The 12,284-nt window shown below is 31.4% G+C and overlaps 1 protein-coding gene and 1 non-coding gene across 2 annotated transcripts; both read right to left on the bottom strand.

Annotated features, from left to right (window-relative positions):
- Positions 1-4,111: 4,111 nt before the first annotated feature.
- Positions 4,112-4,183, bottom strand: TRNAH-GUG. Its single transcript has one exon. It is a non-coding gene; the product is annotated as a tRNA-His (tRNA).
- Positions 4,184-7,074: 2,891 nt separating this feature from the next.
- Positions 7,075-11,746, bottom strand: LOC21394135 (UDP-galactose/UDP-glucose transporter 5B). Its single transcript, XM_010114619.2, has 11 exons — positions 11,227-11,746; positions 10,554-10,667; positions 10,319-10,411; positions 10,139-10,204; positions 9,616-9,714; positions 8,617-8,696; positions 8,134-8,246; positions 7,948-8,036; positions 7,779-7,865; positions 7,606-7,674; positions 7,075-7,522 (listed from the first exon to the last, which is right to left on the bottom strand). Exons 1-11 carry the CDS (start codon positions 11,332-11,334, stop codon positions 7,406-7,408), a joined length of 1,035 nt encoding a protein of 344 aa, XP_010112921.1. The 5' UTR covers positions 11,335-11,746; the 3' UTR covers positions 7,075-7,405.
- Positions 11,747-12,284: the final 538 nt, after the last annotated feature.

The following is a 12,284-nucleotide window of genomic DNA, read 5'->3' as shown; positions in this document are numbered from 1 at the left end:
GATAGAAAGTCGGATACGTTTGATAGTATGCCAAGCTGCGCTACATCCCTTTCAATTGGCCTACAGTGTCATTGTAGAGAATCCCTGCCACATCGTTATTTCCTCCATCGATATAAAATGGATCTTGCCATTTCTTCTTTTTGGTCTTTATTTATTTATATAAAAATCATCATCCCGCCGCTCCTACCAACGGACTTTTTAATTTCCCATGGAATCCGGGGGGTTTTCCTCGCAACACTGGTAGCGCTTGCTTTCCCTTGCTTGGTAATTGATCTTTGCGATCCCTTTTCTTACTTAGCTTCTCAAAAAAGGCGAAGTCCTCCTTCGCTAGTTGCAGTTTAAAAAGAAGAAGTAGGGTTAGGTGCACCCCCTCAAATAGGGGTGAGTGCCAGAGGATAATTTTTATGTAACATTTATAAGTATATCTTCATCTAATTTTACTGAAGAGTTTTTCTTCTACTGTTTTTGTCACTACCTCTGTTCTTGGTTCGTAAATTGAATCTATTTTTTTGTTTATGGAACAAATTAGTAGATTTAGTTTCAATCACACGGTTGTAAATATTTTTTTATGATTTTTATATTTGTATTATTTATGTTGTCTAATTTTTTTTTATGTTTTTAGTACAAAATCTGTAATAATTTAGTTAGTATGTGTTATTAGTAGTAAAATATAAATACTTAAACTATTATTTAACTTTGTTAAACGGACAATTTTCATTTTAGTCCTTAAATGTTGCTTCTGTTATTAATTCATCAATTCCGTTATTACTTCATCAGTTGAACGTTTTTGCAGTGGAATATATTTTTCCTTACGTTTTTTATCTTCCTAAATAATATTAAAACAAAATGACATTTAAAGTTTAATTTTTAAGACATTTATGTGAAAACATTGTTTACATCTTTCTAAACAAAATCTAAACAATATAACATTTAATTTTTCATTTTTAACACATTTTTATAAAAACAGTGTAAACAATATGTAAACAATGTATGTTATTCCCATACAATATGCAACATTAAGTTTTATATACAAAAGTATAATTAAAAAAGTGTAAATATATACAATATTTGAATATTAACGTATAGGAATATAAATAAATGTGTATATATGAGTTACAAATTTATAACAACTTATAAACATATATATATATGTGTGTTTTTATATAATTTTTAAATTTAAATTACTATTAATTAAACTATTGCATATCCGTGCATCCACTAGTATTTCTCTATAAGAAAGAAGATAAAGATATCAATCTTACATTCTTTCAAATACATATACCATATCCATTAGCAAAAAAAATACATATATCATATCAATTTCGTGCTCTTTTAATATTAAGAATATCATCTCGTTTTTTCATCAAAAGGTGTAAAGTTTTAATCCTTCATCCTTAAATTTTAAGTGAGGGAATGTTTGGTTTTTAATTTAATTTTAACATAAGGATATAATTGAAAAACTGATGTTAAAAACAAAAAAACAAAACAAAACAAAAGGGATTAGAAAAAGAGGAGAAACAAAGTAAAGTGTCGAAGGGGACATCCCGGCCATGGGGATATCAACCATTTTTAAACTTGAATGTACAAGGATTTTGCCTATAAAATTAAAACTTGGAGAATAAAGAGTCACCTACTTAAAAATTTAGGATTATGCAATATCATTAACAATTTTTAAAATTAATATATCAATCTCATATCTATTCCATCCCTTTCGCTTTCAAATTTTATTTCGAGTCCATGATTAGATTATATGGAGTTTTGAGTTTCTGTGTTATATCATTAAATCCTCTTTTTTTAGTTTTTAATTTATTTTTAGTTTTTAAAAAGAAAAGAATAAGAAAACAAAAGAGTTTTCAGAGTTAATTCAGCGATATATTTTGGTATGGCGATCCAATTCCAAACCAAACTCGTTTACGCCTTCACGGTTGGCGGGGCCGAAGGCCATAAAAATAAAATAAAAACTAATGTTATCTCAATCTATGTGTACTTGTTGAGTCATGAAAGCTTAATAGTTGTTCTTTTTTTTTTTTTTTTTTTTAGTTGATTTGGACCTCAATCGTCATTAAAATTAAATTCAAGGAAATTTTCTTTTTAAAAACGAATTGGGGGGCCAAAATGTAACATGTAACCTAGCACCTTAAACTTTTCGCTTTTTTCATAATTCACCACAAACTTTTAAGTTTTATAAATTAAATCTCAAATTTTCAACGATTATTTATCTTTTTAGATAAAATTACAAATTCTACCTCTTTAAGTACATGACTTACTAAAAATACTCATTTTAAAAAACTCTACCCTTTGACTAGTTTTAGTCTAAAAGGTAAAAAAAGGGGCTAATGTTAAGGAGTGTAAATAAAAAGGGTTCCATTTCTATGAATATTTTTAAAAATTGTCGATTTTTTTATATCTTACATTTTAAGTTTATTTAAAAAGTATACGTTCAGCTTTTGATTTAATCAAAAGTATACCTTTAGATTCTATTTAATATACAAATTCATACAAATATTTTTTTATTTGTTATTTTTAAGGGTACTTCGGTCATAATCAAGTATTAACCGATATAAGGTATGACTTTGTATATTAAATGAAATATGATGGTATACTTTTGATGAGATAAAAAACTAAAGGTATACTTTCTAATTAAACACAAAATGCAGGGTACGGAAAGGTAAATAACCCAACTTTCAAATTAGCAGCAATCAAAGCTCAATCTAATAGCTGATAGCGTTATCAAATTCATGTTTTAAGGTATGATCGCGTTTGACCTGATTTGAATCTAAAACCGCAAAGCATACAATAGTGCAACTGTGCAATTTATTCTTTTTGGGTTTGTTTATTTCCCAACTCAAGTTATGTAGCAAAAAAGTTGAATTTAAATTTTTATGAGAGACAACACTGTAACAATAGAACTTGAGTTGTGAAAAGAACAAGGCATTTAAAACTGGTACATTTCAACAAAAAAATAATAAATAAATGGATAAAAATAACATTTAACTAGTTTTAGTCTAAAAGATAAAAACATATGAGTTAATGTTAAGGGGTAAAAATAAAACGGGTTCCATTTCAAGAGATATTTTCAAAAATTATCGATCTTTTTATACCTTCAGCTTTTGATTTCATCAAAAGTATACTTTCAGATTCTATTTAACATACAATTTCATACCTTTTACCGATCAATGCTTCATTTTGATATAAAAAATGTCAAAAGTACCCTTAAATGCAAGAAAGATAAAATTTTAAAAAAACTTCAAAAAAATATATAAAAAGAGAAAATCTTCACAAAAAATTATTATTTTTTCACTTCTCGTATTCTTCTTTTAGAATTTTTTTAAGAGTTTTATTTGTTATTTTTAAGGTTACTTCGGTCATTTTTAAGGTTATAATCAAGTGTTGACCGATATAAAATATGACTCTATCTACTAAATGAAATATGAAGGTATACTATTAATGAGATAAAAAACTAAATGTATACTTTCTAATTAAACACAAAATGCAGGGTACAAAAAGGTAAATAACCCAACTTTCAAATTAGTAGCAATTAAAGCTCAATCTAATAGTTGATAACGTTATCAAATTCACATTTTATGGTATGATCGCTTTTGACATGATTTGAAACTAAAAATGAAAAAATTACAATAGTACAACTATGCAATTTATTCTTTTTGGGTATGTCTATTTCATAATTCAAGTTCTGTAGTAAAAAATTTGAATTCAAATTTTTATAAAAGAAAACACTATAATAATCAAATCATAGTTCGTGCTTCGCTATAATAATATTTTCTTTCATAAAAAATATATGTTAATTGAGAATAATTCTAAATTTATAAACCAAACGTTCACTTCACGTTTTACGGTATGATCGCGTTTGACATGATTTGAAACTAAAAATGAAAAAATTACAATAGTACAACTATACAATTTATTCTTTTTGGGTATATTTATTTCATAATTCGAGTTCTATAATAAAAAATGTTGAATTTAAATTTTTATAAAAAAAAACACTATATAATAATAAAACTTAAGTTGCGACTTAAATTGTGAAAAAAAAAAAAAACAAACCATTTAAAACTAATACCTTTTGAACAATAAATAAATAAAAATAGGGTAATAATGTGGCCGCTGGGATTCGAGCCCAGGTCTCCACGGCCACAACGTGGAATTCTCACCACTAAACTACAGCCACAAGGTTGGTCGAGCTTTTAGAATTTTTGTAATAACAGAACATTTACCATATACACACTTTCACTTTTTTTTTTTTTTTTTTTTTAAAGTGTATATTTTTTTGGGAGCTTTTATGGTAGGGCAGCCTTTTTGGCTCTACCAGTAGAGTACGTAAAATTAGCTTTGGCTTTGTAATCCAATGGTGTAAGGTAAAGGCGCATCATTGATAAAATACACCGGTCTTCACGGCATTTGTTTTCCCTCTGACTCATATTATATAATAGAGCTACTGCGAACAAAAGAAAAAAAAATAGAAAATAGAACAAGAACCCAATTACAGTAAATATAACCCAGAATTACCCTTCTAACAAACAAACAAAAAAAAAAACCAGAATTACCCGAGTTGCCTAAAGAAGAACAACATAATTGGCTTTGTGCTAGTACAACGACACTATTGGATCATTTTGTTTAAAAACGACTTGCGTTCTACTTAGATTTTCTTTTAAAAAAATTATTAAATGTTGATAGTTTCCAGTCAAGTGCTTGCCCAAAATCAAGTGCCTTTGGTTTCGTTTTCAAAAACGTTTTTCATGTTTTCCAAAAATAAAAAAATGAAAATGCTCTGGGGAAGGCGTTTGGCATGCATTTCTTGAAAAACAGAAAATGAAAACGTTTTTCATTTGTTTCCAAAAAGTGAGCAAACCTGAAAATGAGTTTGAGTCGTTTTCAGTTTCCATTTTCATTTTCTTTACCCGTCTCTTCTCCGACCCCCCCAACACCACTTGACTTGATAGTTTCCAGTCAAGTGCTTGGCCAAGATCGCTTGTTTGGTTTCGTTTTCAAAAACGTTTTTCACGTTTTCCAAAAACAAAAAAATGAAAATGCTCTGAGAAGGCGTTTGGCATGCATTTCTTGAAAAACAGAAAATGAAAACGTTTTTCATTTGTTTCCAAAAAGTGAGCAAAACTGAAAACGACTCTGAGTCGTTTTCAGTTTTCATTTTCATTTGCTTTGCCCGTCTCTTCTCCAACTGCCGACTGCCCCCCACTCTTCTCCGATCTCCCTCGACTCCCCCTCCCTCCGACCTCGCTGCCCCTAACCACCCCCCTCCTCATCCGATTTCCAAAATTATTCCTCCGAAACTCATTTCTTATGTATATAAATGTGTATTTAATATATTTAATATAATCACTTATTTAATATATTATTATTTTAAATATTATTTCATGTTTTTAAAAATTAAACCATGAAATACAATTTCAGTTTTTTTAAAATTGAAAACAATCTCATAATAAAACTACCAAACACATTTTCAGAAATGATTTTAAAATGAAAATAAAAAACAAAATTATTTTAGAACGAATTCCAAACGCACAAGTATCTCCCATTTTGTGCAGTAAAAGTTTCACCGGAGAATATGTGACAGATCATGTCGGTGCCGGAGAAGAAGGAACTCAGATTTGTGGGACGATAAAGTAAAAAGAGACGACTTGAACGAAAATAAGGCATTTTTCCGGAGAAAATGGGGCAGATCACATCGGCGTCAAAGAAAAAGCAACAAACCAAACTCTGTGCCGATGAAGTAATAGAAGACCAGATTAGCGGTGGGGCCCATGTCGCATACATCCACGATGGAGCATTTCTCTTTTTCTTTTTGAATTATTCAGTGAGTCCTACCGTAATTAATAAAGTCAGAGCACTCTCAATCTCATGCGAAAAAGTTAAAAATTTATATTAAAACAACGAAGTATTTTTAACCACGTGATTTCAAATGTGTGGTTAATGAATTTAAATTATAATTTAAATTTATTTTTTATTTATGTATATTTTTTTAAAAAATATAATAAAATGAATTATAAATTATAATTTAAATTATGGTATGAAAATTCATACTAAACACTCAAGTATAACTTGCTCTACTGATATTACATATTCACCTGACCTACCATAAATTGTGCCTATTTTTATGGGAAAAATATATTTTTAATAGAAACACATACATATATGTATATAAGTATGTGTACATATGTGTGTGTATGTATACATTTTAAATGACGCACGTTTTAAATGACGCATACGTTTTAAATGACGCATACATAAGGATACTTTTGCTAAATAAGTAACACTTTTCAAGTTTAAACTGCGTGTTTTCGCTCTTTACAAGAAAAGAAAATATTTTCAAGTAGAAAAGAAAACATAAATTCTAGGTGCAGCGGCGACAAGGATAAATGCGATTTTTTTTTTTTTTTTTTTTTGTTGCTAAATAAGGATAAAGGCGAATTTATAACTTATTTAATATACATATTTATTTAAATACGACCAGATAGAACAGATCGAATATCTACTTTCCAATTCAAGCAAGATAAATAAATTTAAAAAAAAGCTACTCTCGAAATCCAAATATTATACAATTTCCCATTTTTTTGTTTTGTTTTTATAGTTGAAACAAAAATAAATTCCAGCAGATTTCAAATATCTACTTTAAAATTAAATTTAAAAAAATCTACTTTCAAAACCCGAAGATAATACAATTCCCGAACTCGATCGTATAAGAGTTTTTTTTCTTCTTCTTTTGGATAACTGAAACAAAAATAAATATAGTAATACAATTCCCGAACTCGATCGTATAAGAGTTTTTTTTTTCTTCTTTTGGATAACTGAAACAAAAATAAAAATATAGTAATATCCGTCGTCAAAAGTATTTTTTTCCAACCATGTGAACATCACCAGAACTCGCAATAGCATCATTAGTTTGGATAAAGATTCACTTATAATTTACAAAATTGAGAATACAGGAAAGGACTTTAAGGATACGAGGATGAACACCTGAACAAGTTTAACCAAAAATCTTCTGGCACTTAAATTACATAAAAAAAAAAAAAAAAAAAAAAAACAAGTGTTTCCTTGCCGCAGTAAATTTTATATTTTCAAGGACATTTCTATTTCAATAAAACTTAAAAAAATAAAAAAATTGCTTTTGTCAGTCTATAATTTATCAGTTCCTTTGACATGGGGGCATAACAAAATCGCCTTGTCTCCAATGACAACGACAGTTAACTCAGAGGAACCCATTTGAGTTCTATGTGGTCCACATTTAGGTCCCACTCATCCCCCATCAAAACTTCGTTAACAATTTCTTGTATGAAGCAGCTCTGAACTTCCAAAAACTAAAGCTGCCCACAATCAAAGTTAGAGATTTTGCCAAAATCCATGATCTCTATAGCAATTATAAGTCTCAACCTTGTCAAGGGCTGGCCTTGGGAGGACTGGAAACTCCATTTTGCACTTGTTCCGGAGCAGAAGGTTTTTTAGGTGATTTTCTCAAGAAGCTTTTGACATATAGGGAACCGAAGACAACGACCTGATGAATCGACCAAAAGTAACGTTGTTAGGAATGATCATGTTCCGAATTATGCGTAAGAAAAGATTAAGGTTGAGACTTACTGCTCCAATCCACTGTTCCCAGCTGAGAGGATGGGAAAACCACATGCATGACAGCAGTATGCTCGCCAACTACACCACCAGAGAGAGAATAACAAGTCATCATTTGTAATCATCAAAAGCAAAGTCGATCCAAGAAACGGTAAAATAGTTGTCCTGAAGAGTTAAGAGAGTACCTGTCTTGTGGTCATTATCGTCGCGAATGTAAGAGCGCCAAATGTTCGGATGGTGTAAGAAATGAAGAACTGACTAGCTGTTGCAACCTGCAACAAACATCACTAGTAAATGATTGTTGTATGGGTGCTAGTCAATGGAATTATGAGGTAAAATAAAAAGATCACTCACAGTGGAAAGCAACATAATGTCAAGGAAACAATCATTATGACGAGCAACAAATTCTATTGCTGGCAGTAAATGGCCTTGTAATATTAGACCTAAAGAGTAGCATAAGAAAAATACACATTACGAAAGTGCAACAAGAACAAACTAAATAAGTTAAAAGACAAAAGGAAATGGCAATAAGGAGCTAACCGGTCAAGCTAAGAATACAAGAACACAGTGTTGTATAGAAAATTTGATTGTGTATCTCCATGTCGTAGCCTTTAAATAGTTTATCTTGGAATGTACTTGTAAAGCCATCAAACCTGTGAGACATACTTATGAAAATCTGATTGCAAGAAAACAATAATAAACTTTTTTTCAATTGAACATGTGCACAAAATTGACATTAGTCACAAAAAAATCTCCGCCTAGTTAAACTAAGGGTGAAAAAAAAAATGTAACTTTGTTTTTCATTCGTTAAACATACTGAAAATTTAACAATCAAGCTATAGGAGTTTAACTGGTCTAACAGACGAGAAGTCAACAACAAAGCACAAGACATGAAATTCAAGGGCACACCTTAATCAATTTAAATAAACTCGTAAATATCAAATCATAAAGAACAAAAGACATAATAATTTGTGACGAACTAATTTTTAATCAAATAATGAGAGATGAGTTTCGAGCTAATACCCAAGATAACCAACCATCAGTGAAACTCCCCAAACAGTATTCTCCCTTCCTCTACCATATGGACTAATCTCAGATCCTGCCTACAATGAGAATTACAACAAGATCAGTTCAGCACCTATGTGGGAGTGTTGCTTACAAGTTCTTCAGCATCATCAAGACATCAGCAAAATAATCCTTAAACAAGAGTCTCATCCATAAATATGGGACCTTTTAAAAAAAGCAATTTTTTTTTGCCCTTTGGAAAGTTATCTATCGACTTATGAAGGGACATACTTGTGAAGGTGCAGTTATTGTTGAAGCTTAGAAGTCCATGGAACTGTGGCCATATTTCATATAGCGGCATGGTCAGTGCAGTTACTCCAAAACATTACTTATTTCTTCCTAAAATAAAGAGATTGTAGAACTATCGAATAGAGATAGAAAGATAAAGCAAGCACAAACAGGTAGAGGGAATAGAAACCGCATCATTAGTGTGGAAGGCTAGGGGTTTTAGTCGATGTTGATTCATCATTTTTAAAATCTCTAATTCAAAACCAAACATGAAACTTGGGTTTCACTCCTTTATGATTGTGACAAGCAACCAAACTTTTGAATTTGCAACTGACAGAAGAGATTTCAGTAGTCTACAGGAAACTATTGAAATAGAGACAAATTTAATCACTCTTTTATCACAAACCATCATGCTTTACAAAAAGCATCAGAAATAATCCATGAACAATCATGGAAATCCTGTATTTAACAAACTATCATTCACAGCCAATTCAGTATCCATGACTCTACTCACTAGAACACTTGTTTCAAAACACTCTGGTTGTTTCAGCTGTTCTCACATGTATTAATATAAAAAGAAAATCAATCCATAATTATCAATTTTTTATGCTTTAAAAATATTCACAATTCAATATTCAATCATTCACATGGATGTGCCTGTGCCTGAGGCCCTGTTTGGAGAAGCAACGGGATTTCATTGAGATCAGAGACAAAGGCCATAATTATTACCGGATATAAAATAAATATTGAACAACCCACGGTCACTAGAAAAGCCAAAAAGTAGTCATGTCCCTTGTATTTCTTCTGCATGATTATAGTTCCCCATACCTGCACGTAGAAGAACATAACGTTAGCCAACCAATGAACACCTACTTAATACACTCCTTGTAAGAACAAAACAGTATCTTTCACAACAATGATGAAAGATACAAAATCACTGCACATCCAAAGCTTAGACTAACAAAAGTTTTTAATAACAAAAAGAAGTTACATAGCCGATATATACGAACTATATAGGCGAAAAGATCCAGCAACTACTCCAGTTCTTAATTTATTAGAGAAGCAAAAGTGCACGTTTGAAATAGTCTGAGACAAGCAAAACAATAGATAAAAGAAAGCAACTGGGCATGGTAACTGAACAGATCTCCTCATAGCTAGACAGTCAAATAAGAGTTTGGTCATGCAAAGTTTTAAAGTAACGACATATGCTGAAAAAGTAGTGGAAACGGTCAATCACATAGGTTTATCTTACCATAACAGGAATCATTTTTGCACATTTTGCTAGTGTCTGAACAGGGAAGCTGACATATTTGAGGGCCTAGAACAAAAACGTCTCATCACCGAAGTGTACCGAAAATATGGAACAACTCAACTAGCAATCTGCAAATAAATGTCCCTTACATAAGAGCACCAAAAGTGGAGACAGCTTTACCTCATATTGGCATGTTGTGGTTAATATGTTTGATACTGATACAAGGCAGTATTTATAAACTGGAGCAACGGGATGCAACGCCTTTTTACTTGCCTGAACAAGACAAGCACAAAGAGAATGAATGTTTTCAGACAAAAGTCTAGCAACAATTCACGCAGCCACACCAAAGAAATGATTTATAAATTGCGATAAGAATTTCAGTAAGAAAAGTTGTAATGCTTTGAATGAGACATACCAACAAAAAACAAGCAGAGACAGCAGAAGTTGAGATACGGTTACAGAAAACAAGAAATAGTGAGTATTTAAAGTATTCCTGGTTTATCCCATATGGATTTCTCATGATCTTCTCCTGCAAGAAACAAACTCCAAATTAACTCCGGGAAAAATAAACCAACTTGAACACCAAGCTCAAATTCAAATTAAAAAAAAAAAAAAAAAGGTATGGAACTTTAACAAATAAAACAGTATGAATAACAAAGGGGACCTTGGATTAAACAATACCATTGTTTTGAACTCTTATGAAACTTTAAAGACCAGAAATAACAAACAAAAAAAAAAAAAAAAAAAAAAAAAAAAAAAACAATGTCACGATAACAGAACGCTTTCCAATCAATCTCTCACTTTCATACAACTAACTGAAAATCCGAAATAATAAATGATAATAAAAAAAATCCTATTGACAAAACTAACTGCCGGTGAATGTGATTCAATAATTAGTCCTAAAACACAATGTTTCTCACTTTGCAGAACCCACCAAAAAAATAAAAAATAAAATAAAAAGATTTATAGGCACGAGAATAAATCATTCAAGCCAAAAACTGACAGGAGAGAAATCAGCATCTCAAACATCAATATCAACAAAAGGAATTCCCAGCTAGGAAAAAAAAAATTGTTGCTTTATTTTTTACCTGCAAAACACCATAAGTGACGAGGGTGGTCATGATTCCCGCGACAGCGAAAGCGCCTTTCCATAGCTTGTTCTCCTTCCAACCACCAGCCAACGACGGCTCCGCCATAGCCCCTTCCTTCCTCCACAATCCGCACGAAAACCGATAACTCCACCGCCCAAAAATCCTGGACAGAGAAAGAGGAGAAAAAGTCCGCGATTCTCTTCTCACGGTAAAGACAACGACCCCGAAACGACGCCGTCCAGCAGCAACGGCAGAGATGTCCGTACGCTCGCCGGAAAAAACCTCGCTGAAATTGGGGATCAGAGGAGGGAGGTGAAATAGTGAGTCGTTAAGGGGATACGTGGAGCAATAGGATTGGTGAGAGTGGCTAGAGTCTAGAGAGAGAAAGAGAGAGAGAGAGAGAGAGAGAGAGAGAGAGAGAATAAGAGCAGTCGGAGTTAGAGTCGCCACCAGAGTCTCGGCGGTTTTTTCTGAGTGCCCTTTTTTTTGGCTTTTGAACCCGCTTTCTCTCCCTAGACTCTCTACATCAGGGATTTGAAAAAAATTTAGAATAAATGAAAAGTGATGCCACGTCTACGGTCAGCGACCCCACGAGGGCCTGGCGTTGCTTCACCGGGATTAGTTGGTACGACAGGAGAGAGAGAGAGAAGAGGGGGACCAATTCAACACTTCAAACTTGATCATGCTTTACGCGGTTTATTATGATGCATGTACATGTCTCTTCACTTATGAATATCTTCTCCATCTATGCTGCGTTTAGCATTATTTTTCACTTTTAAAATCAATTTTTGTTTATAACAAAAGTTAATTTGTTCAGTAAAATTTTTTAAAAGTATTTTTTTAAAAATTTTTGTGCCGCCACCAGCTCAAAAATAATTTTAGTTTTTAAATTATACATAAATCACAATAATATAATTAATAAAATATTTATAATACTCATAATACTTATAATAAAATTTATAATTTATAATTTTTTCAATATAAAATTTAAACTCGTAATATAATATAATATAATAATACAATAATATAATATAACATAATATAATATAGTAGTA

Source organism: Morus notabilis, unplaced genomic scaffold (assembly GCF_000414095.1).
Source record: "Morus notabilis unplaced genomic scaffold, ASM41409v2 Scaffold80, whole genome shotgun sequence".
Taxonomy (NCBI): Eukaryota; Viridiplantae; Streptophyta; class Magnoliopsida; order Rosales; family Moraceae; genus Morus; species Morus notabilis.
This window is presented reverse-complemented; position numbering and strand designations above follow the sequence as displayed.

Excerpts from the sequence above, each read along its gene's own strand:
- LOC21394135 (XM_010114619.2), bottom strand. The coding sequence starts at position 11,334 with ATGGCGGAGCCGTCGTTGGCTGGTGGTTGGAAGGAGAACAAGCTATGG. Across the intron at positions 8,247-8,616 it reads CTGATGGTTGGTTATCTTGG|GTTTGATGGCTTTACAAGTA; the intron begins GTATTAGCTCGA and ends TATGTCTCACAG. Across the intron at positions 8,037-8,133 it reads TTGTATTCTTAGCTTGACCG|GTCTAATATTACAAGGCCAT; the intron begins GTTAGCTCCTTA and ends GCTACTCTTTAG.